Source organism: Pholis gunnellus, assembly GCF_910591455.1.
Source record: "Pholis gunnellus genome assembly, chromosome: 9".
Lineage (NCBI taxonomy): Eukaryota > Metazoa > Chordata > Actinopteri > Perciformes > Pholidae > Pholis > Pholis gunnellus.
Window position 1 is genome coordinate 440742 of NC_136535.1, and position 25403 is coordinate 466144.

The 25403-nt window shown below is 42.9% G+C and overlaps 1 protein-coding gene across 1 annotated transcript in view; it reads right to left on the bottom strand.

The window, feature by feature from the left end:
• Positions 1-4565: 4565 nt before the first annotated feature.
• Positions 4566-25403, bottom strand: part of timm50 (translocase of inner mitochondrial membrane 50 homolog) — a gene marked incomplete at its 5' end in the record, with an annotated part of 43343 nt that continues 22505 nt past the window's right edge. The window contains 7 exons of the mRNA XM_079166511.1: positions 4566-5407; positions 5490-5596; positions 6121-6277; positions 10541-10639; positions 13268-13372; positions 15993-16112; positions 17893-17951. Of these exons, the coding sequence (XP_079022637.1) occupies positions 5309-5407; positions 5490-5596; positions 6121-6277; positions 10541-10639; positions 13268-13372; positions 15993-16112; positions 17893-17951 (746 nt within the window). The 3' untranslated portion in view covers positions 4566-5308. The remainder of the gene's footprint in view (positions 5408-5489; positions 5597-6120; positions 6278-10540; positions 10640-13267; positions 13373-15992; positions 16113-17892; positions 17952-25403) is intronic.

The following is a 25403-nucleotide window of genomic DNA, read 5'->3' on the forward strand; positions in this document are numbered from 1 at the left end:
AAATAAAACTATTGTCCAATATATATTCATTTAATCAATCATATCCGGTATTAATTGTATATAGCAAAGACCAATGCAAATATCTATATATCTACATATACATCTTGGCATCGTTCCTTTAACAGACTAATCGGTCTCCAGCTCTCAATACTTTACAGCAGTGTTTATATCCCAATATTAGCTTTTACATTTGCAGATTGTGCTTCAAAAATCATAAAAGTGGGGTTTATTTGAGAAAAGTATATCTTTCTGAACAAAACATGTAATATCATAAATGTTTGTTTGCCACAGGGCTTATTTTCTGCTATCAAAAATCCTATAGAGCTATGGAGACCTATAAACACTGCATCAGTCACACTTCATTCAAAAGTAACAATTAATCAAATGTATTTACAAAGCACATTTAAAAACAACCGATGTTGACCAAAGTGCTGAAGAGACCAGATCTGATGGGGAGGGGGAGCTTGAGTTTCAATCGGAGGACAGCAGGAGCCCTGAGTCAGCAACCCGAGGGACCTGGAGGAGGAGTAATAATGGGCTTCATAGACAAACAGGACAACCTTCAAATCAGGTCTGAACCGTTCTGGCAGCCAGTGGAGGGTAATATGGTCCTTCTTCCAGGTACCACAATATACAATAATAATACAATAGAAATAGAATACCATACTTGTTTAAATTAGCTTTACCTTCAAAAAGTGCAATAATACAATGTTCAAATTGACGTCACATTTGATGGCAGGATTTAATCTTGTTCTCTGAGCTCCTTTTATTTCAGTAAAGAACGAGAATCCTTCTGTCGCCACTCTGAGTTCACCCCTCAGAAAGAATGTGATGAACACAGCTCCTTAACGTGCAGGTGTCCTTCTACCTGCAAATAAATAAAGACTTATACGTTTGCTGTTTTTGTTTTGCATTTATCAAAAAACTGTTCAATCACAACCTGAAGATGCACCAGCATTATTCATCTCATCACAATCAGTTCCACAAATGTCCGGTGTGAGATCATCTCTACATGTTACAGTAAAACGGAATGAAGCAGTTCAACTTTTTTTTGAGTGTACTGATACTGAGACAACGCTATGATTATCAAAATACATATTAATATTAGCACAATATCAAATGTATTCATGTCACCGACCACTAGTGAACGTAGCTTTAACTCTTTGGCTGAGTTTTACTGCTACTCACCGGTTGTTTGATGTGAGATGCAGTCTTGTGACATCTAATCTGTGAAGACACTAAAACCTCTGCAAACAGCAGCATTTCATTGTTAATCCTCATGAAGTCCTCTAAACACAGTTGGAAACCTGCCTGAGCTGCTTCTCTTCCGTCCCTGCAGACTCTCAGACACTTTGGATAAATAAGCGCAGCAGAGAAGATTCACAGATTGAGAAGCCTTTAAGCTTCAAACCACATCAGGCTGATCCTCCATCAGTCCACAGAGAGAAACCACAAAGTTACTGGTTCAGTTCATTCACTTCCTTGTTTTCTCTCCATAATACTGTTAATGGCTATTTTATCATCTATAATTACATTTTCAATAGAGTTTGACAGGACTCCTGTGCGTTTTTACTTCATGCAGTTAGAGGTGGTGAATATTTATATATTTATGTATTTAGGATGTCCTCATGGGCCTCTTTTGCCTTAATTAAACACCAGACGGACATTTGAGTGACTCACTGCCCCTCATGGTGTGACCCGGGGGCCAAACAGATCTTCATGTACGCTGACAGCCTGTGGACATCACTGATTACTACACAGTGTGTAATGAGACCATCATAGGCGGGCAGGACACAAGTTGAACGTAGCCACAGGTTACTAGCCTTCGACTGTAGTTCACCCTTCAACCTCCTCGGTGTAAAGACATGGCTGCACACAATAGAAGATCTTTACATTCTTCACTGATACTTCTTTGCTTTGGTCAGCAACTAAGGAAAAGGTGGAAATGATCCAAATACAAAAGGTCCCTTAAGGTGAGTCAACATTTGGGGATTTTTTGGGGTCAACCGTTTGCTTTAAAGCAGTGGTCCCCAAACTACGGCCCGCCTCCACATTTGGTCCGGCCCCCTGAACAAAACCAGAGACGCATTATGAATTTTTTTCAGTCTGCACAATTAATCGAATTTTAATCGCGATCACCATTTTGGCTGCCACGATTAAATGAGCATGATCGTCTGTGATATTGACGTTTAAAATACGTGCTCTGCTACATATCAAACAATTTGGACCTGCTCAAAGATCTGGAGCAGTGGTCCCCAAACTACGGCCCGCGGGCCGGATGCGGCCCGCCTCCACATTTGGTCCGGCCCCCTGAACAATACCAGAGACGCATTATGATTTTTTTTCAGTCTGCACAATTAATCGAATTTTAATCGCGATCACGATTTTGAGCATTAAATGAGCATGATCGTCTGCGATATTAACGTTTAAAATACGTGCTCTGCTACATATCAAATCAAACGCTTCCTGAATCAGCCAACCACCAGGGGGCGAACGAGATGAGAGCTGTCATGCACGCGCCCTGTAGAAGTAGAAGAGTAGAAGAAGTAGAAGAGCAGAGAGACGGGAGCTTGAAGGACGAGTACTTGTGCTTAATTTATTTACACGCCAGCATGTCATGTCTGTCACTACATGGTTGCGCGTTTTCAATTCCCCTGCTCTCTGTATCGCGCACGGCGGTGTTCCGCCCCGATCCGCGCGCACGATGCAACAGTCGCTCACCTGCGAGTAGCACGCACGTAGCACCCCCCCCCCATCATATCATCATATATAATATGCAATACTTTATTACTTACGTGACATTTTAAAATAATTTTAATTTCACATATAAGTATGTATAATCATTGACATTATTTGACCAGAATGGACATGGATTCCTGTCATTCCCTTTAGAGTCAGACTGTTTCCATACAGGCTGAGGAGGCTTTCACTGCATTTCAGAGGTGCAAACTGTGCCGACACCTTCACAGATGGATACTTGTGAAGCAGGAGTCCAACAGAGAGGGGACAGGGAAAACAGATGGAGAGGTTTCAAGCCACCGCAGGGTTTCTACTTTAAATCCAAGAATGTGACCGATTCCTGAGGTTTGGCTGGAATTCAACTTGTTTTTCTGTTCATTCGCCTTCAAATGTACACAAGAACTACACGTGGTCCCTTCAAACCTCATCACAAACATCTGTGGTCTGGAGAAGTAAAGACAACTTTAAACCATCTTTACTTTTTCCTCTTTTGTGCTCCGTACACAAGAAATAATATAATGCTAAAACTTGTACTGTAACATATTACAAATAATGCAGTTCAAATCTAACTGGTAAAACAAATTCAAGTGCTCACTTACTCAGAGAGAGAAGAGTAAAGTGTGTCTCTATTGAGCATTATTTGGCATTAGTGTGTCCTATACGGAACAGGATGGCTGGAAACAATATTTTAAATAAATCCTAAATTAGGGGAAATTCCGTTTTATGGGGGAACTGGAGAGAAATCCACAGGTTGTAAATAGTGAAGGAAAATAACTTCACAGTAAGCAAACAAATAAAGTTGTTTATGTATCTTGAAGACTGGGAATCAATCCCGTTTTATGCTCCGATAGAAGGAACGAACTCCAATGAAAATGTGGTGAATGTAAAAGAATGTGGACGAAAAACTGTGTGCAAAGACATGGAATAAGCATAGTTTGTTTCCTTTATTGAGGACGTCAATGGTGAGTTCACATCAACACAGAATCTTTCAACAAGCACATTCAGAGGAACGGCAGCTGAGCACTTCCTCTCCGTGGACGGTTGTTCTCTCCTTAAGGAGGAGAGGAGAGGATTCACCTAAAGAGGCCTCCTCGGGTCATTCAAGCTGCTCCATGATACAATTAGCATTTATGTATGTTTGCTGAACTTTAAAGAGGGTTTCTAGTTTAGCTGACAAGGTCCTTAATGTTCCTTAGTTAACATGAACACACACACACTGCAGTTTATTTTGACCCCATACCACACACACCCAGTAGAGCACCAAATGTGGATTGATCTGCCGCTGAAAACAGTCCCAAACAGATGCGCTTTTTTCTCCTGTTTGTTTGATTAAAAACTACAGTGACCAGCTGTTTTAGAAAATTACTGATGAAACTGTACATTTGTGTTTTTAAAGATTTCCGTCACCAGTGGGCTTGGAGGCACAGACAGGAAGTCAGACGGTATTGAGCGACGGACTAACAATGTCTTTTTTTATAGAATGTTTTGACGATAAGGAAAAGTACAGCACTGTCGCCTCACAGCAAGACGGGCCCAGGTTCCCAATCCCCGGCCGGGGACGTGAACTTCTCCTGTGTTGAGTTAGCATGTTCTCTGTCATGTTCTCTCCGCGGGTCTCAGCGTGGGTTTTCTCCAGGTTCCTCCCACAATCCAGAGAGGATTACATAATTGAGGACTCTACATTGCCCGTAGGGTGTGTGCTGGAATGGTTGTCTGTCTCTGTGCGTCAGCCCTGTGACAGTCTGGAGACCTGTCCAGGGTGAACTCTGCCTTCACCCAATGTCAGCTGGTCCCCCCCCCCCCCCCCCCGAATAAGAGAAGTGGTTTCAAATGAAGGATGAATGATCTTTTAACCAATTGTAAATGAAAGATGAGGAAAGCGACATTAGCTTGAATTCTTTTTTTTCCTACAGCTCGAGCTCAGCTGCTATTCCAGTCTTCATTGTGGCCACAAGCGGAGATGATTTCCTGTCCATGCCACCACCACCAGTCCTACATATCCAGTCCTTTATTTCTTATAAACAATAATCATTATTTTAACTTTGTCTCCAGCAGCCCGTCAGCACACTCTGACACACACACACACACACACACACACAGAGGAAATAAAAAATAAAATAAAATACACAATCTGAAGGTGTGGTACAGGATCTCAGGTCAGATCCTGTGAGCGGCGGGGCTAACCAGAGCTGGAGTGGTGATAGCAGCGCTGATCTCAGATCAACCACCAAACCGCCAACAACAAGAGTTTATCCTGACCTGGATCCTCTGTTTTTTCCTTTTTTAACCAATCAGCAGCTTGATATGCATCACATCAAGATGACCAAAGGGAGGGGGCCGCCGACGCCCTGCCTCCATAAGAACAGGAAGTGCCTCTGTCATTGGTGCAGAGGACGGCCAATGTTCCAGCACCGCAGACCCGCCCACTGAGACATGATTGGTTGTAGGGACCGCTCAGCTACAGCACGCGGGTCTCCTCTCTCCCCTCCCTCTTTATCCTCTGGCCGTCCCCTCGATGCAGATGGCGAGCCGGGCTGCAATTGGTGGAAGTGTGAGAGGGGGGCGGGGCTCATTGCTGTTTGGAGCGCCAGAACCGCGAGGCAATGGAGCCGAGAGAGAGTCCCTGTTTCTTCTGCTGGGAGAGCTCGGCCAGACGCTGCTCCTCCTCCTGACGGACAGACAGACGATCGAATGAAATCAAACAACATCCAGACAAATCAAACCAGGGAGCACTAGATTGTTCCTCCTACCTGAGCCAGCTGAGCCTGTCTGCGTTTGAAGGCCTCGATGGGGTCTTCCTCCAAAGCGTAGTTCTCCAGCACTGAACGCACGTCGTCCACTCCGCTCAGAGCGATAGCTGCCGTTAAGGAGGAGGTCAATCAGCAGAATATACTTTTTCGGTTTTTAACAAAGCAATTTGACTTTATCATTACTCAAAACTCACAAACATTTCCTTCACTCTTATGTGTGCAGAACTGATTTGGATTACAATCCACTAATATAACATATACTATTCCGCATAATGAGTACTTTTACTGTTACGGATGATAATACTTTTCTACGTTTACTTAAGTTAAGCTTTTAACTTCTTGTATCAGATTGTTTCTACTCTTGTACAAGTACAAGATGGAGTACTTCCTCTTCCACTGCTGCTACAGTTCTGAATAATGAATGAGGCTCATTGTGCTTTAACTGAAAAGAATAGTTAAAACTTTTGGAAAATACATGCATGTGCTTTCTTTCTGAGGCGAGATGAGAAGTCGGGTATCATCTTTAAAACTCACAAAATAATAACACATATGTTGTTATACTACTGAGAGCAAAGGAGAGAAAAGAAAGAATGGATGGAGACGACTGAAGCCTGAACATTTGGTGTCTTACTCTTGAGGAAGTTGGCGAGGTCGTAGAGCGTCCGGTCCTCAGAGTTTCCGTCCCACTTCTTCAGAGCCATGCCGTTGAAGGGCTGCAGGCTGAACGCCTCCCTCTTACAGTCCACCACGATCACCTTACTGGTGTCCCGGTTCAGACAGGACACGTCCTGGACAGACAAGAGACGCAGAGAGCTGGGTCCAGAGGTTCAGAGAAACACCTTCATTCTGCTACAGATACAGTATGAGCCACAGCAACATGTTGACCTTTTTAAGGCCTCATCAAATACGCAACTTTATTACCTTAATGATCCAAATGAAAATCCACAAAGTCTCTGGTAGCTCGAGCTGGTGACTATTTGTGTGTGTGTGTGTGTGTGTGTGTGTGTGTGTGTGTGTGTATGTATATATATATATATATATATATATATATATATATATATATATATATATATATATATATATATATGTGTGTGTGTGTGTGTGTGTGTGTGTGTGTGTGTGTGTGTGTGTGTGTGTGTGTGTGTGTGTGTGTGTGTGTGTGTGTGTGTGTGTGTGTGTGTGTGTGTGTGTGTGTGTGTGTGTGTGTGTGCGTGCGTGCGTGCGTGCGTGTGTGTGTATATATATGTGTGTGTGTGTGTGTGTGTGTTTGTGTGTGTGTGTGTTGGGTAAAGCTTAACTCGTGTGTCTGCACATACACAAATATTTAAGTATGTTCACCTCCTCAGTATTCATGATACATCATAATATTTTTTCCATCATATTTATTCGGGCCAAAAGGTTCCAGAGGTTGTGGGTCAAACACAAATACACAACATACTGTATTTGCATATTTAGTAAATCAGTGGAGGTTTGTCTGTTTGGTGCTAAACTAGAATTAGAATGAGTCAACTCTTCATTCTTAAGAGAGTTCAGGCCCTTTTTAAAGCAACGTTGAAGGCCATTCATTTGCATGTCAATCAAAAACACATTACATAATGTTACGATACACTCACAAGGTGTCATTTCACTCTCAGCCTGAAGAGCGGCGTTCATTTTATAATCTTTATAATCTGGATAAGATTCAGCTATCAATGTGACTTGCTCGTCTTTCAACAGTACTCTTTAATAAAGTCCATAAAAACTTCCCTTTAGTTGTGAGCACTTCAAACTTTATTGAAGCAACAAAAGGTGGAAATATTTTCGATGCAACAGTTTTGCCAACAAATTATTATTTTGTATTTGTTTATTCAGGACACATTCAATGTGAAAAGGCTTTTGAGAAATTGAATCAGTGCAGTTTGATGGAAACGAACCAACCTGAACAGGTTTGAGTGAGAAAGCACCATTAAGGAGCGAACAGACTCCAGTTAGATCGTGTGGATGCGAGCCTGCATGCCCCTGTGTGTGTGTGTGTAGGTATGTTGACTGTCAACTGTTACAACACTGCCATCACTTCCAGTAACGAGGAAGCTTGAAACTCTCCAGAAGAGCAGCTATTGTGGTATGAACTGAATGAATACTCCAGCACGCTACAGCAGAAACACCTGCTGAGAAGCTTATGTTGACTCAACGTTAACTTTCAGGTGTGTTGCTTAAGCAAAGCTATTCTTATAATGTCACAAAAGAAATAAAGTCGCATCATTTACTGCTGACTTTTCTCAGAGAGATTAGGAATATCATATTATTTCACGTTGTAATCATGTTCATATGTGTTTTTACATGCATTTGTTTTATTAAAAGAAATGATTATCCATGGTGTCATTTTTAGCTAAAAAGGCTGCATTTGCATGTGTTTTGTGGGTTGAGCCTTTAATAAATAATGACATGAATAAATATAAAACATGGCAATTTATTATGTCATCGTCTCCTGAAGTCTACAGGTTTAGATTTATAAAGTAAACATGAGGATGACACATTAAACCTCCTGACAGTGACAGCAGGCCGTAGTAAGATAAGTTTGAAGTAAGACAGTTAATCCAACTGTTGTGTTGCGTTTCCTGTCCCGGCAACAGCCAACAAACAATAAGACGTCTGACGCTCAGATGCAGGGCAGCAAACAATAGCTGCATGTTGGTCAGGTTTATCAGAGGGTGAGGAGGGTCACCACACTGAGGCTCAGGAGGAATTATGGAGCTGTTCACGCTTATTTCTGAAACACTACCAGACAGCAGAGAGTAAAACAACTCCACAGGCTGCACATGTTATAAAAGTAGTATGAAAGGAGCTGCATGAAGTCTAATAAATGTCCTCAAGTGATGTCACTTGAGTCAGCGTCGGTTAGAGATGAGTAAAACATCACAGAAAGAAGTGAGAGCTCAGTCAGCTGCTCACCTCTGCTGTAGGACAGACGCTCTAGCTTACATTAGCTGCTGCTAGCATAATGCTCTCCAATCTCTGCACCACTAGAGTTGCATTGTGGGCAATCTAAACACCAGGAAGAAGAATGTGTGGCATAAAAGCTGATGACATCTCTGGTTCTCTTCTGCATCGATTTTGGTCCTTTTTGTTTTCTAATTGTCTGCTGTGAGCCCCACATGACCCATCAGTGGAGGACTCTTTAAATGACTTGTGTTTGTACATCCAGAGTGCTACATGTGACAAAAGATGCAATGCTCAGCAACAATTACAGCCCCACCATGTTTCCTAACGACACTGAATGGTCTCTACAGTCGTTACTCCACTAGTGGAGCGGTTCTAAGAATAAATGTGAGTGTCTGTAGTCTAATATTTAGAGTGAGGCTGGCGGTTCAATCCAGAGGATTTGTACCATAACTTTATTGTCAGTTTATACTGAAATACATTTAGCATCCTTGGGCAGTTCCGATCCAGAAACTTACAAAGAGGTTGAAGAAACAGCTACACGTATGGGACCATTTTGTAGACGTACAAAACACATTCAAACAGTCATGATATTTATATCGCCTGGCTTCAGATCTCAGTTAGCGGTGCAGTGATTTTGGTTTAGCAACAGGATAGACTGATCTATAAAAGAATTCTTCCGCCTGTTGTGTTTAGATGGAGCAACTCTAAATCACCTATTGGAGGGTCGAAGTCTTGCAGGAGACAAAAGACACAATGTGTGTGTCCACAGGTTGTGTTTTTATGTGTGCATAATGTCGCTGCCCCTCTTTCGGCACAGGCTGAAAACTCACCTCTTCAAGAAGTGCTACCCTGAGCCTTCCTCTTAGCACTTATTGTATTCATATTAGTTTGTTGCACTTATTGTATTAGTTTGTTTCTGCACTGTACGAATGCTCTGGTTTATTCTCTTAGATACTTGTTTAAACAAGGAGATGCACTCATGACTTCTGGTGACTAGTAGTTCTCTTGAATACCGATGTTGAATACACTTATTGTAAGTCGCTTTGGATAAAAGCGTCTGCTAAATGACTGTAATGTAATGTAATGTAATGCATGCTTTAGGTGTTGCAGTTTTTCTGAGCACTGATGCGCATTTGACAGTATCTGGTTCATAATTGTAGATGGCAGAAAATGTACATCCATAAACATTGACTAACTGTGTGTTGACATATGTAGCATCTCTAACTCTCCCTCAGCATATGGAGCATTATTAACTCTCTCTTAGCATCTGTTGCATTCAGCTTGTCTTGGCGTTATGGAGATGAGATGATAAGTGTGTCCTCTTCCTGGGAAGTAGGTTAAGTAGCTTCTTGCAGCCTCCAGACTGTTCGTCAATAAAAACCCAGAGATGACAGTTGGAGTAGGGGGGAGGAAGACAGGAGGAGAGGGAGGGGGGACATGAAGGAGGGAGTAAAAGAAATGGAGCAAAGGAGATGAGAGGATGGAAGGAAAGGAAGGAGGGCAGGGGTGAAAGAGGGTGAAAGGGAGGTGAGATAAGAGGAAGAGGGGAAAGACGGGAGGAGGCAGAAAGGTGAATGAGACCTGAGAGGGAGACAGAGGGGAGGAGGGAGGTCTATTGTGGTGAGGAGGAGGAGGAGGAGGAGAAGAATCAATGTGGCAGCAGAAGGCATTTAATGCAGCATGTTGGTGTTTACAGGTGTTCTATCATGTTCTATTCATTACTACATCAAAAAAGAACACTTTGAAAACAGGAACCTCGACTCAATCGAGTGGTAAAAAAGTTTTAGTGATAAACTGCTCAGGGTTGGCTAGAAAGGGGAGTTGAGGTCATGTTTAGTATCTCAAAGTGTTTATTACCATCAGGTTTTAATGCAATAGGTCCTATATATCATCATTAAAGACGTGATGCACACACTTAAGCAGTAAACTAAATGCTATGACTGTTCTGTGATGAAACCCATCAATGCTGATGTTAATATTGACATTTATTACCAAATTTATAAAAATCATGGTTTCATGGGTCAACACGCCATTTACTGTTTTAAATGAGTCGCAAGCCTAGCAAGCCAATGCTGACAGAGTTGACCGATGTATATAAATATATATACACATACACCCACCCAGCTTACCTTCACATGATGTCCCTCCATGTAGTGTGTTGCATCTCTGAAGAGGCGATACATAACGAAACCCTGAGGATCAATGCTGTCGATCAGAGGATACGCCGTCTGGGGGACGGGGAGAGACACACACACACACACTGTTATTCATTAAATTGAACCAGCTGATCTGTAATCATTGACTGACTCATTAGACAAGTTTAGTTTTGAGTCAAATCGATATTGAAGATTGTCTGCAGCCCTAACAATGACTACAGACTTAAAAATAACTGTGTCTGTCTGTCTGTGTGTCTGTCTGTGTGTCTGTCTGTGTGTCTGTCTGTCTGTGTGTCTGTGTGTCTGTCTGTCTGTGTGTCTGTCTGTCTGTGTGTCTGTGTGTCTGTCTGTGTGTCTGTCTGTGTGTCTGTCTGTCTGTGTGTCAGTGTGTCTGTCTGTGTGTCTGTCTGTGTGTCTGTGTGTCTGTCTGTGTGTCTGTCTGTCTGTGTGTCTGTGTGTCTGTCTGTGTGTCTGTCTGTGTGTCTGTCTGTCTGTGTGTCAGTGTGTCTGTCTGTGTGTCTGTCTGTGTGTCTGTGTGTCTGTCTGTGTGTCTGTGTGTCTGTGTGTCTGTCTGTCTGTGTGTCTGTGTGTCTGTCTGTGTGTGTGTCTGTCTGTCTGTGTGTGTGTCTGTGTGTCTGTGTGTCTGTCTGTGTGTCCGTGTGTCTGTCTGTGTGTCTGTCTGTGTGTGTGTGTGTCTGTCTGTCTGTGTGTGTGTCTGTGTGTCTGTGTGTCTGTCTGTGTGTCTGTGTGTCTGTCTGTGTGTGTGTCTGTGTGTCTGTGTGTCTGTCTGTGTGTGTGTCTGTGTGTCTGTCTGTCTGTGTGTCTGTGTGTCTGTCTGTGTGTGTGTCTGTGTGTCTGTCTGTGTGTGTGTCTGTGTGTCTGTGTGTCTGTCTGTGTGTGTGTCTGTGTGTCTGTCTGTCTGTCTGTGTGTCTGTGTGTGTGTCTGTGTGTCTGTGTGTCTGTCTGTGTGTCCGTGTGTCTGTCTGTGTGTCTGTCTGTGTGTCTGTCTGTGTGTCTGTGTGTCTGTCTGTGTGTCTGTGTGTCTGTCTGTGTGTCTGTGTGTCTGTCTGTGTGTCTGTGTGTCTGTCTGTGTGTCTGTGTGTCTGTCTGTCTGTGTGTCTGTGTGTCTGTCTGTGTGTCTGTGTGTCTGTGTGTCTGTCTGTCTGTGTGTCTGTGTGTCTGTCTGTCTGTGTGTCTGTGTGTCTGTCTGTGTCTGTGTGTCTGTCTGTCTGTGTGTCTGTGTGTCTGTCTGTGTGTCTGTGTGTCTGTGTGTCTGTCTGTGTGTGTGTCTGTGTGTCTGTCTGTGTGTGTGTCTGTGTGTCTGTGTGTCTGTCTGTCTGTGTGTCTGTGTGTCTGTCTGTGTGTGTGTCTGTGTGTCTGTGTGTCTGTCTGTGTGTCTGTGTGTCTGTGTGTCTGTCTGTGTGTGTGTCTGTGTGTCTGTCTGTGTGTGTGTCTGTGTGTCTGTGTGTCTGTCTGTCTGTGTGTCTGTCTGTGTGTGTGTCTGTGTGTCTGTGTGTCTGTCTGTGTGTGTGTCTGTGTGTCTGTGTGTCTGTCTGTGTGTGTGTCTGTGTGTCTGTGTGTCTGTCTGTGTGTCTGTCTGTGTGTCCGTGTGTCTGTCTGTGTGTCTGTGTGTCTGTCTGTGTGTCTGTCCGTGTGTCTGTCCGTGTGTCTGTCTGTGTGTCTGTCTGTGTGTGTGTCTGTCTGTCTGTCTGTCCGTGTGTCTGTGTGTCTGTCTGTCTGTGTGTCTGTGTGTCTGTGTGTCTGTCTGTGTGTGTGTCTGTGTGTCTGTGTGTCTGTCTGTGTGTGTGTGTCTGTCTGTCTGTGTGTCTGTGTGTCTGTCTGTCTGTGTGTCTGTGTGTCTGTCTGTGTGTGTGTCTGTGTGTCTGTGTGTCTGTCTGTGTGTGTGTCTGTGTGTCTGTGTGTCTGTCTGTGTGTCCGTGTGTCTGTCTGTGTGTCCGTGTGTCTGTCCGTGTGTCTGTCTGTGTGTCTGTCTGTCTGTCTGTCCGTGTGTCTGTCCGTGTGTCTGTCTGTGTGTCTGTCTGTGTGTCTGTCTGTCTGTCTGTGTGTCTGTGTGTCTGTGTGTCTGTGTGTCTGTGTGTCTCCTTCAGATGACTGTAAGCTAGTGGACGCACTTCACACACAAACAGAGCAGAGAGCTGCCTAACGACATCTAAAAGAACAGAGCAGAACCAGGCAGCAGGATTGTGTAAGTGACACTGCTACTCATTACCCATAATGCCACATAAAAAACCTGTATGTGACATATTTACTTCTTTGGTTAAACCAGTGACAATAAGTGAGCTTTACCTTTAGTCACTCTACAAACATTTCTAAATGAAAACATGTAATTAGATCATCAAACTGCTCATGTGTAATAAAACGGTGGTTCCTCGGGCAGCTTTCTGCTCCTGATGACAGTAAACAGTGAATGAGCTGGTCATACACACAGCAGACAACAGGTCTGACCTGTCCGCTCACATCGGCAGGTCAATGAAACCTCTGTGTGTGTGTGTGTGTGTGTGTGTGTGTGTGTGTGTGTAGGTGTGTGTGTGTGTGTGTGTGTGTGTGTGTGTGTGTGTGTGTGTGTGTGTGTGTGTGTGTGTGTGTAGGTGTGTGTGTGTGTGTGTGTAGGTGTGTGTGTGTGTGTGTGTGTGTGTGTGTGTGTGTGTGTGTGTGTGTGTGTGTGTGTGTGTGTCCCACCATGCCAGTCTCTGCAGTGAAGATGACGATCTCGTAGAGCGGTGCGAGCTGCTGGAACAGGTAGTCAATGCCCGGACGTTTCTTAAACCGCCAACCTGTCGACAACTGAAACAACGAAACAATCAAGGACTCAGAGGAAACACGCAGGAACCATCCATTCTTCCTTCTTAACCTGAGACTAACTGTGGCCTTGAGTATTAAATCACACACAAACTAAACCTCAATATTGTGATCATCATCATAATAGAATAAAACATGCTGATGGTGGATGCAACACAAATAATGAGAGCTAAGCATGAAGAAAGCTATTATTTATGAGCTATATTGTAACAGCAAATTATAGTCGTGACAGATCACTACAGCAATGATGTTACAAAAAATAAATGTGTCAAATAAAACAATAGAAACGTTGCTGGAAAAGCTCTCAGACACAGCAGATGGAAGTGATCCACCAATCAGGTTTAGCCAGTCCATGGCTGTGGTTTTACACTAGAGTGATCGGCATGTGGAATTGGCGGAGGAGGCAGAGAGACAGAGCTCTGATTGGCTGTGAATAATAACTAATGAATCAGTGATTGCAGCCATTCAGACTGGGTTGGAACAGATTGAAGTTCTTAAAGGTTCATGATGTGCCAAAACAAACTCTCAGAACAGATTTTATAATTCTGAAAGTTTACCATGGCAACAGTCACAGGGTTAACTTCGTATTTAAGGTGTCTCTGGAATCAACAATTGTCCATCTGCAGCAGGACAGTTCTTTAGTTCTGCTCAGACGCTCAGAGGTCCTAACCTCTTCCACTCCCGACGCAGCTCCAGTTAAACACACACATCAACAACCTGAGGGCTGCCGGACGTGCGTCCGTCCGTCCTTCCGTGTGAGTGAGTGAGTGAGTGAGTGGAAAGCTCGTATGATATTTTCCTACCAAAAGCCTGCAACACGTGTCAATTTCAGCTTGTTACATGCGTACTGTTTCAAAATAAACTTCTGTCCTCACAGGAAACTACTTAGTTAGGAAAAGATCGCCGTTAAGCCGTGGTCACACCAAACGCGATGAACGCGATGAACGCGGCGTGACTACATACAAAGTCTATGTACAGACGCGATGGCGCGGCGCGTTCGGCGCGGCGCGATTGACGCGTCAAAACGCCGAAACGCAGAAGTTGAAATATTTGAACTTCTGCGAAAAAATCGCGTGACGCTCCAGCGCGATAGCCAATCAGCGTTGAGTTGCTCTCTCCGTCATCAGTGAAGTCCTGCCGTTGCTAAATCAGAAAATAAATGCTGTGCTGTGTTCACCCAGAGCTCTACGATACCTCATATCAGTAGAGACCAGACCAAACTATGTGTAGACATGTGTGTGTGTAAACCATATGGTACAAACAATGAATAGACGCTGCCGTATTTACGTCTATATGACGTTATCGTGAGTGTTGATGGAGCTGCTATAATGTTAGCATAGCCTAGCACCGATCGATCCGAGCTTCATTGATAAAACAAGTACAAATCAGCATCATTACGTAGTTATTTCGGAGTCCCTTTTTGTCGGTTTATTGCCGTTAAATCACAGCCATGTCAGTTTATTGTGTGTTCATACAGCTGTAGTAAACAGCCGACGTGTGGCTCGCTAGACACAGCGAGCTCGATGAAATCCACAGAGCTCCTCCGGACTATGTTATGAACCAGACATGACGGCGTTTAGTTCCCCGTGATATCTGGGACTTCCACAACACGTACTGAGCAGAAATAGAGGCTATTTTTCTACGGTTGATGGCGGACAGTTGAACAGCTTTCAGGCCGATAAGCCACGCCCCCTTTTCGGCGCGTCCAGCGCGATGGACGCGATGCACGCGAATGAACACAAATAGTCCCCGGCGATGCCGGCGGCGCGATGGACGCGATGAACGCGATTCGCGCCGCGTTCATCGCGTTTGGTGTGAACGCACCTTTAGGGTTAAAATAACCACGGGAGTGTTGCGACTACTTAAGCAAGTCACATGACAAATAAATCAACGTTGACTTCTCGTTTCACACGGAGAACTTACAGCGGTCTTCCTGACCTCCCCTCCCGGTCTTTATACATCTTTGTTCATGATTACGTGGATAACATACGGGATGATTTCGTGGGATATCTACGATATTTTTAGGTTTAGCTACGAATGCTGGATGAGACCAGACCGGAAAGAGGACATGAAGTGTGTTTGCAGGCAGGGCTGTAAGGAAGAGGGAAGAGAGCTGGAAACAGAGTGTGTTTGTGTGGAGAAATAGATCATAATAATAATAATAGTAATAATGGAGAAATGTGTGTGTTACTGCAACAGGGAGGAAAGTTCAAGAGGTTGGGCAGGTGAAGCTACTTGAGTGTTTGTCTGTTTTAACAGGCGGCAGGTGTCGAGTTACGGCTGCTGCACACCTGTCAGGTAGGTGGACAGTGTGTGTGTGTGTGTGTGTGTGTGTGTGTGTGTGTGTGTCTCAGCAGACAACAAGACAAGTCGACAGGTGGTGGGACACACCTCCCGACATACACTTCGTATCCTTGACCTGTCCCATAAAACCATTAACCTACTGCGGCAGAGCAAGGTAGGAGAGAGCATTCAGGCCTCAGCGTGCTTCAACCAAAGGTGAGATGTGGAAACTCGAAGCCTACAGGTCACAAACACGTTTTACGACATCTTGTGTCCAACAGTTCTGCACATCCATGAAGTAAAGTGAAGTAAAGTGACGTACCGACCACTCCGGGTGCAGCAGGACGTCGGTGAGCTCCAGCACCAGCGTGTAGGGAGGCTGGTAGTACGGCTCCTTCAGGGGGTCGGGCAGCAGCTTCGGGCTCGTCGGCTCGATGATCATCTGACCGTGACATCATCAACACACACAGAGACAGCATGTTACACTGTGACTTCATAAATCAACATTAACCCTGAACGTAAAGTACCGCTCAGAATTTTTTAATCAGCTGTTTGGTATTGATGTTCTTCTTCTTTCCTTCAATACTAACTATTTCAACAGAGATAAAAACGGAATAATTCAGACTCCAAATGAATTATTCAGATGGTTATTTGGTGTTTGAACCATTGCACAGCGTTCTTTTGACTCTGTGACTAAAGCAAAATAAAAGAGGACTTTCTACAATGTGAAAGCATGAAAACCATTCAAACATAGAGTAGTCCTCTCAGACTTTGTGGCAAACATTTCAACAATTGTTGAGTACGATGAGGAAGTCGGGTAGTCTGAGGAAATCCATCTGAGAGGCGCTAGATTATTTCTGTTTATCAATCAGCTCATATTATCGCTCTGAAAAAGAAGCTGTTTAACAACAAAACGTCTCTGCAGGAAAACCCAAAACCACAATATGAATCCCCTTCACACTGATGGAATTACATTTTCTCATTCAGTGGGAGTGTCTGTTGTTAGTGTCAGCTTCTACAGAAACCTAGCACTATTACTCTGGTGAAAACCTGATGGTGTAAAAGATTCCTGCCTTTCCTTATATATAATAAATGTGATCCTGTTTATCTTGTATAAATGTTAGCTTTCTACATTTGTTTATTCATGAGTATATAAAACGGTGTGTTTGTATATAACATAGCATATATTTTACAATACAATGAATAATGTGCAAACTAATAAAACAGTATTTCCACCATGAATTAAATTCTGGTGAGGAAAATGTGTATTTATTATTGTATTGTGGGCACATTTAAAAGCCTTTACAGTTCAATCCCACTGACTGTATATCACACGTGGACATCCCATAGGTCTGTAGCTTTAATTATGTACACATGTACATAATGCTTAGAGCTCGTGTTAGGAAGTCACAAGTCATAGTTCACTCTCCAATCTATTTTATATTGCTGTGAAAACATCACAATCATGAGCGTTATAATTTAACTTTGCCTAAACCCATTTTCACTGAGGAGAGCTTGAACGCACCACGCAGGTCAACGCAACCTCCGGTAGCTGTTAAGCTCCGTGCTGTCAGTCACTGCGATCACTCTGAGCTGCATGATGGGATGAATTACAATATGATGCGTGTCTGATTAAGTAGGTACGGTTGTTCCTCCACGGAGGATTGTGGACTTTCAGTTGTTAATCTTCTTCACTCACCAACACATGTGGTGTTTGAGCTACAGTAGTGAAAGTCAAATGGACTCATCTACATAGCGCCTTTCTGGTTTTGGACCATACAAAGCTCTGAGGACGAGGACGGGGACGGAGACACACACACACACACACACACACACACACACACACACACACACACACACACACACACACACACACACACACACACACACACACACACACACACACACACACACACACACACACACACACACACACACACACCTTGTATGTGCAAACGTACTTGGCAATAAAACGATTGTGATACAATGTTTACTGAGGTAATAAATCATGAGAGAAGTAGTCATTTTCTTCTATACAACCAGAGGAGTCGCCCCCTGACAGTAGAGAGAATGCAGCTTTAAGGCACTTCTGCAATGGTTTCACTTTTCAGACCCTGAAATGTACCATTACATTGTCATTACAGTTCTAAAACATATTTTTACACATTTAAATTTAATTCACTGTTCCGCAGCTTACTCGGCGGTCAGGATGTCAGACTCACCTGTCTGTAGTCCTGGAAGTATTTGAAAGTTCTTTTCAACTGTTGGACGACGGGAGGATCTGAGAGAAAGAATGGGAACCCCATAGAGGGAGAACACTGGTCATCACGTGTCTAGACAGCTCTCTATACAGCGAATAATTCAATTTCATTCACTCATTCACATAGAAACAAGAGAGTGCAGGAAGTGGAAATCTATCGCCCTGCATTTTCAACTTTCATTAAGGAGAAATGTATAAAAAAATAAACAGAGATGAGCTCATCAACCACACTCAAGTTGTTTACTACAAACGTGAGAAAGAGCACAGCTGTAGTCTTAATGGGTCTTAAAAACTACAACTCCCTCAGGAGACATCGTCACTAACAGCTGATAAGATCTGAGCAGCTCAATGAGTCTGTCTGGACCCAACAAGCTACCAAGCCACGCTGAGGGAACAACACTGAATAATGTCCATGTGACTGACCGCTGATACTTCATGCCGACTGCTCACTGTTGTTGCATTTTGACATTGACATAACGCAGTATTTCCTCACTTCCTCGGATATTAAAACCTTCCAATGAATCTTTCGTAATGGATGAATATTTAAATTCCTGTGGACTGAAAACAGCAGAGCACAAGACGCTGTTTAAAGCGTGTTGGACAAGTGGTGAATCATCTTCAATACTTTCCATTTCAAGTCTAGCACAATCAGATTTCATTCTCCAAAGATATCCTGAAACATCAACACACTGAGCTCTTTAAAAAAGGTACAGAGACCCAGCTGTAGATACTTCTATTGAACCGATTCCTTCACATTCTCATTATGAATGTAATAACTAATGTGCTAAATAATCTCCCAAAAAGACACAAACTGGTTCTTTTGTTTCAAAGAGATAAAAAGTGTTACATTAAATTATTTGCTTTCTTAACATATCTGAGGCCTGTAATAAGAGGAGAAAAATAACTTTATTTATGAATGTGTTAATCCACATGAATTATGTATTACAGTATAGATTCTGTTTTGTTTGTAGAGGCTCAGCTGATCACATGTATTTATCGAGTGTGGTGAGCAGACCTGCAGCCTCCAAACCCATCAATGAGGCCGAGACCAGATGTGCTGATGAGGCTGATAAGCCAGCTAGCCGAGTCCTGTTAATAACACCTCCGGCTGTCAACGTGCTAATGGCTAATAATGATGAAGACTTGGTTTCCCAGGGGGCTCATTACTGTAAAATAGGACTACAATAGCGAGACACACGCACACGCACGCTTCACTCTGGCCTTCCATCTCACTCTAAACACACATGCTGAAGCTAGCACACTCTGGTCCCAGGAGACTCAATACCCCAGAGTGCATAGCAGCGTACTGAAGCAGGAAGCGGAAGCCATCTGCCGCTGTGATGACGCGCTGACGCGTTCACACGTGTGGCTGTGTGTGTATGTGTGTGTGTGTGTTAGCAGATGGGGAAGGTAAATGAAGATGAAGGGTGGAGCAAAGGTCAGAGAAGATGGATGTAGAGAAACTCAAAGTTATAGGGGATTCATTTTGACAGCAAACTCGTGCTCTGTTGGAAACGTAGAAATGAAGATACATTTACAATTACCATACAGCTCTCTGAGGAAGATATACTTCAAATATGCGCTGATCAAATAAAAGGCAAAAACACAGCCACACAGAAGTTGATCTCATTCTGATGCTGTACTTTTGTGAGCTTACAGAGATGAGAGAAAGCAGAGAATAAAGCGAGCAGAACATTTGCTGACACTGGCAAGGCTGGTTTACCCGTGAGCCAAAGAAGCTAATGTACTGTATATTCTAGAAAACTAAAATGCACTGAATTCAGGTGAAGGAGGAGCTCATCTTAAGTCTTATTAATACAAACATTTGTTAATTAGCAGGAATGTAATGTAAAATGTTTTGGTACAATTTAACTTTGCTTCTAGAAGATGTACTGTGAATATCGATCGTCTTATTTTGAAGGAAATATTTGTACATCAGCAGGAATGTCACACAACATGGTAGTGAAAGCAGTGTTGTGTTTAACTAAATGTGAAAGTGTGATAAAAGAAATAAAGTAAAAAAATGAATGATTGGCCGTATATTATAAATGTCCCATATTATAAATGTCCCAAAACAGTGTGGAATTCTAAATGGCGCATAGAAACATGATATACATTTTCTCAGTATGAAAATGAGAAACTTTCATATGCTGTTGATAAGGTACTTTGCTTGACAACATAATAAAAGCAGTAATTAAGCTATTTCTAACAACGGTAATCATTTCAAAGCTGACACTAAAACAGAGCCAGTCTACAGCTTATAATGACCGATTCAAACACTACATCTGGCCTGTTGTGCTGCGAGTGGCTCATTCTACATCCAGGACCAGGTTAAACAGTCTACGGTCTGCTACTGCCAGTCACACTGCTACTCCCTCACTATGAAGGGGGCCTAGCCATCGCTCCACAGAGTCATGACTGTTTCCTAGCTGCACACGACGAACAGCGACATCAGAACAGCAACAACTACATATCTTCTGACTGACAAATTACACTGCACTATGACCAATCAAATAAATCAATGAAAAAAAAAAAAATCTCTTATGGTCTTTAAATGCAGCACTTGAGGTAGAGCTGCTTATCTGTATATTTGATTAAGTTGATGTATTGTTAATAATCCACTTTTTCTTATGTGTGTCAAAAGTTAAAAGTCCTTGTGTTCTCATCTTAACTTTTGATGGCTTAAAGAATACGTGCCATTGTAGGTGATGTCAGACATTGTACGTAGAACTATGAGGATTTTGTATATATTCTTATTTTCTGTTTTGGACAGTTGGTTACCTTGATGTCCGAGCTTTGCTCTTGATGTCTTTGGGCCTGAGAGAAACACGATTTCATTCTCTTTTATGGTTGAAATGTGAATGATTTCTTTCATCACATTACTCATGAAAACCTGTTTGATTACAATGAAGTCAGAGTCCATTATGGTGATGTCAACGTGTCAGAGAGGGCTGCTCTGGCTGTCGAGTTACTCAGTGACCTGTGGACTCTCACAGGATTAAAACTCAAGTAAAACTTTTGAAATGCTTTAAACAACCTCTATTTTTAGCTTCAAACTTGAAATCTCCACTTCACAAACTGCAGTGTTTGGATGTAAAATGAGTGATTCCTGAGTTTCATCCAGATCATATTCTGGGAGATTTGAGGAGAGGCCATCGCCTCCTTTTTCTTCTCCTCTCCCATTTCTCTCCTTTCATCTTCTCTCCCTCTCTAACGGTTTTCCTTTCATAGTCAACGTCGGCTCTTTGTGCGAGAGGCCTCGCTCTGTCGAGCTGTCCGATCAGCGGTTTGTGTTTCCCTCCAAACCCGGCCTGGGTGGGCTGATCTCGGCCAAAACAATTTCCCTCCTGGCCCCAGGCTGATCTCTCCGGGTGATGCTCAGGCCAGCTAAATGTGTCCTGCCTGAGGTTATCATTCAGGTTTAGCTACTATGGATGTAATACAGACTTGTTATTCATCAGCAAGTCTCTTACCTGTGTCTGCTATTTGCTGCTGAGCAGGTAGCAGCTGCTGGAGACTGAATCAGACAGAAACTGTGCCATGAAACCACAAACTACGACTTAAATGGAGCTAAAAAGCTCTGATAGATGCCTAACAACATCCAGAAAAACTATACGACTAAATGGTGTTGGATTTCTTTTGCTTTTTCTAAGTTTGACAATTGTTTGGTGACATAGTTGTCAGATCCAAATAATCTTTACAGCTTACAGGTGGAGTCTGACAGAAGAAACATATTCCTGTGATCTGTAACATCGGTGGTAAACATTCGGTCATCCAGAATCAAAGGCTGCCATTTTTAAACTGCCAGTCAACAATCATACAAAGGAAATGCTTTGGGAGGGAGGAAGCCCAGGGACCTAAAAGGAGTTTGAATAAGCAACTTACATTTTTTGGGGAAACAAAAATACAATTGCTAAGTGAAGTAGAAACAGATGGTGAAGAAGAGGCTACACAAATTTAAAAGATTCCTAAAATATAATGAAACCTTTAAAGTTGTTGGTTAGTGCCACATATTTTGAAAGTGCATAAATCTATTTCAAGTTGTACTCTCCGTCACATGTGTTGCAGGGTGGACAAATAGAAAAAAAGAGAGTGGATACAAACAAATTTAAGGAGGGAGGGAGAAAGAATGAAGGAGGGAGGAGTTGAGCAAAATAATAAGAGAAGAGAAGAAAGAGTTTGAAGGATTAATAGAAAGAGGCTGTTATGAACGCAGCATAGAAGGGAGAGGTGGTAAAACAAAGTAGAAAAATAATAAAGAACGCAGGATAAAAGGATGGATGACAGAAGACAAGGAGAGGAAGGATACAGGTTAAGGAGGAGGCAAAAATGAGAATGGGAAGGAGGTAAAAAAGGGAGGAGAAAGAAAAGGAAGGATAGGAGGGACCAGCGGAGGAGGGACGAAAGGAGGGAGATGAAAATAAAATGGAAGATTGAAAAGAGAGAAACTATAACAGGAGTAAGTGCTAAATGAAAGTATGCAAGGAGAGAATGAGGAATAACAAGGAGGAGAAAATGGAAGATTGAAAGAAAGAAGGAAGAAAAGGCACAGAAGGAAAGCAAATGAGGAAGAAAGATGAGAAAAAGAGGGAGAACATGAGGAGAAAGAAAAGAGGAAACGAGGGATGAAATGAAGAGGTGAAGATGGAGGTGTGGAGAGACGGATGGAGGGGCCTCCGCCCCGAACAAAAGCTGTGGTCAGGCTCAGCATCTGCTTCACAACCCTCCCCCCATCGCAAATCGTTTGTTTTCTCTGTGTATGACAAGCAGCAGCGTGGCCCCGGCCTCTTTAGTGTGTGTGAGCGAGAGAGCGAGAGAGCGAGAGAGAGTGTGTGTTCATGTTAGAGCAGCAGCGGCCAGCCGTTTTTAAGCTCCACATTAATTATTTTATGATAAACACTAACAAAGATACTCAATTGGGCTCAGACAGTTCAGCATCACACACACAAGAGTTCATACAAAATACTTCAATATTTGCAAGTACTTGCAATCTGTCTGAAACAATAGCTAGGGGCCCATATGAACACTAGAATGTTCGTAAAAAATGTATTTATTAAATTGATTTTTGTTAATGAAAAATAAATATCTAGATGTTAGAAAGTAAACTTGTGTAGTTCTAGTATTGTGTTATACTGTGGACAGTTAACTGTAATGTAAATTAATACTACATGATGAAAAACACAGTATTTCTCTGTGTGCTATATGTTTAGGTGTGCATGTATATTTATCAGACATCATTGCAAAGAACGCACACAGAGCAGATAATTGTTGGCCTGTGAGGATCAAGGGTCAGTATACATGTCATGAAATCCAAGGGAAGTGCTGTGTGTGTGTGTGTGTTTAGGAGGTGTTATCTTTCCTGGTTGCTATGGTATCCGACGCTCCTTTGCACACGGAATGCCACCACTTGGCACGCAAACAGTCTGTAGTCAAACATGTCCCATTAGATCCAGTCATTCATCAATCCCTCCATCATCCATCCCTCGGGCCACCGTCTGCTGCTCCCAGAGGAGGAGGAGGAGGAGAGCAAGATATAGCAGAGGGGGAGGACAGGATGGCGGAGAGGATACTGGAGGTAGAGAAAGGGGGAAGACCGGATGGAGGAGTAGAAAGTGAATAGGTGAAGATGAAAAGGAAGAGAGGATTGAGAGGGATGGAAGGAACAGGAAGAGGAGGCTGAAGAAGAAAGCAAAGAATGGCAGAGGTGGAAGGCTGCCATGGAGGATAGGATGCTGGAGGAAGAATATGAGAGAGGAGGACAGGGTGGAGGAGAAGAGAGTTTACAGGTGAAGATGAAAAGAAGGAGAGGACTGAGAGAGATAGAAGAGGAGAAGAAAATGAGGGAGATCCCTGAGGGAGCATGAACTTTTACCCTGGTCCCTAAGCTCATCAGGGAATATTTGGCCCTGGTCCCTGAGGGCCAAATGGACTAAGACACGCCCAGTCGCATCCATCGCCTGCTCATTTTATGCAGCCAGTGTAGCATCATAATCACAGCACAGCACAAACCTTTTCTCTCTTTTCTGTAGACTTGAATTTAAGACATCAGCACTTTACAGAATCTAGTGGAACACTGTCAATGACTGATTATCTGGCAACAGCACTGATCTTTCCTACGCTGTCACAAGAACGTATGGAAGAAGCATTAAGTTGTTCACTTTGACTCATTTAGGGGCCGACTAGTTAGCTGGCTTGCTAATTCCTCGCTGATTTTATGCTACAGTTACAGAACATAAAAAGCACCCCATGAACTGAGTCTATGTTACTTTAACATTTAGCTGGATGATGGCTCTTATCTTTTTTTAGCTTATGCTAATCGCTAGCGCTAATTGATAAAGCTAATGGCTACTATTGTCATGATTACAGTGTGCTGTAAAGGGTCTGTTACAGTGACAAAATACAGCAATGATACAAGCTCTTACAGACATTTGTGAATTTCAGTTTACATGCTAGGATATGTGTATGCTAGCGATCAACATTGGCACTAGCAATTAGTGGCATCATGATTTAGATTCTAAATTAAAAAAAAATATATAAGCTTTCAACATTCAAACTCAAAAGCAGCACCAGCGATTCCCCCAGTATTTACCCCCCCCTACTTGCGCACATCCAAAAATAAATAAAGAATGTAATCACACTATCGCTTCTTAATTTCAATTGTATGTCTACATCACTTTGTATTGTAAAGCATGTAGGTGGCAGCCGACATGGATTTCATGATGAGTTCAGGTGCATCTTCTAAACTGAGAAACTCAAGATGTTGTGAAATGCCTTCCTGCCACTAAGTTCATTCCCAATTGACTGGAAACAGGGTCAGGGTCGTCCTTCAATCAGAGGATCGGTGGTTTGATCACCGGCTCCGCTAGTCGCATGTCGATGTGTCCTTGAGCAAGACATTTAACCCCAAAATTGCTCCCGTAGCTGTGCCTACGGTGTGTGATAGGCAAGTGTATCTTAGCCCCTGCCATCAGTGTGTGAATGGGTGAATGATGACAAGTAGTGTGAAAGTGAGTGGTCGGAAAGACTAGAAAAGGGCTATACAACTACAGTCCATTTACCATAACTTTAACTCCTAATTGATCATCAAAACACATTGTTGGTCCAAAACAAACAATGTGTTAGTCCGTCTCTCAACACTGAAGATGTAAATCTTTAAAAACACAAATGCATAGTTTCATCAGTATTTTCCTAAAACAGCTGGTCACTGTAACAAACAGGAGGAAATAGTGCAGTTGTGGTGATTAATCCACATTTGGTGCTCCAGTGAGTATTTGGGGCAGCAGGGTGGTGGATGTGGGACTGGGTCAAAATACTACAGTGTGGGAGGAAACTTTAAATAAATACCGAGTATATTGCGGCCTTAAACCACCCACACTATGTGTGAGCAACAGCTGTGGAGTTTAAATGCGATCGATCTGCCGGGACAGAACTCAGCTGTTAAAGGAATTCTGATCACCTGCTGATACCAATAAT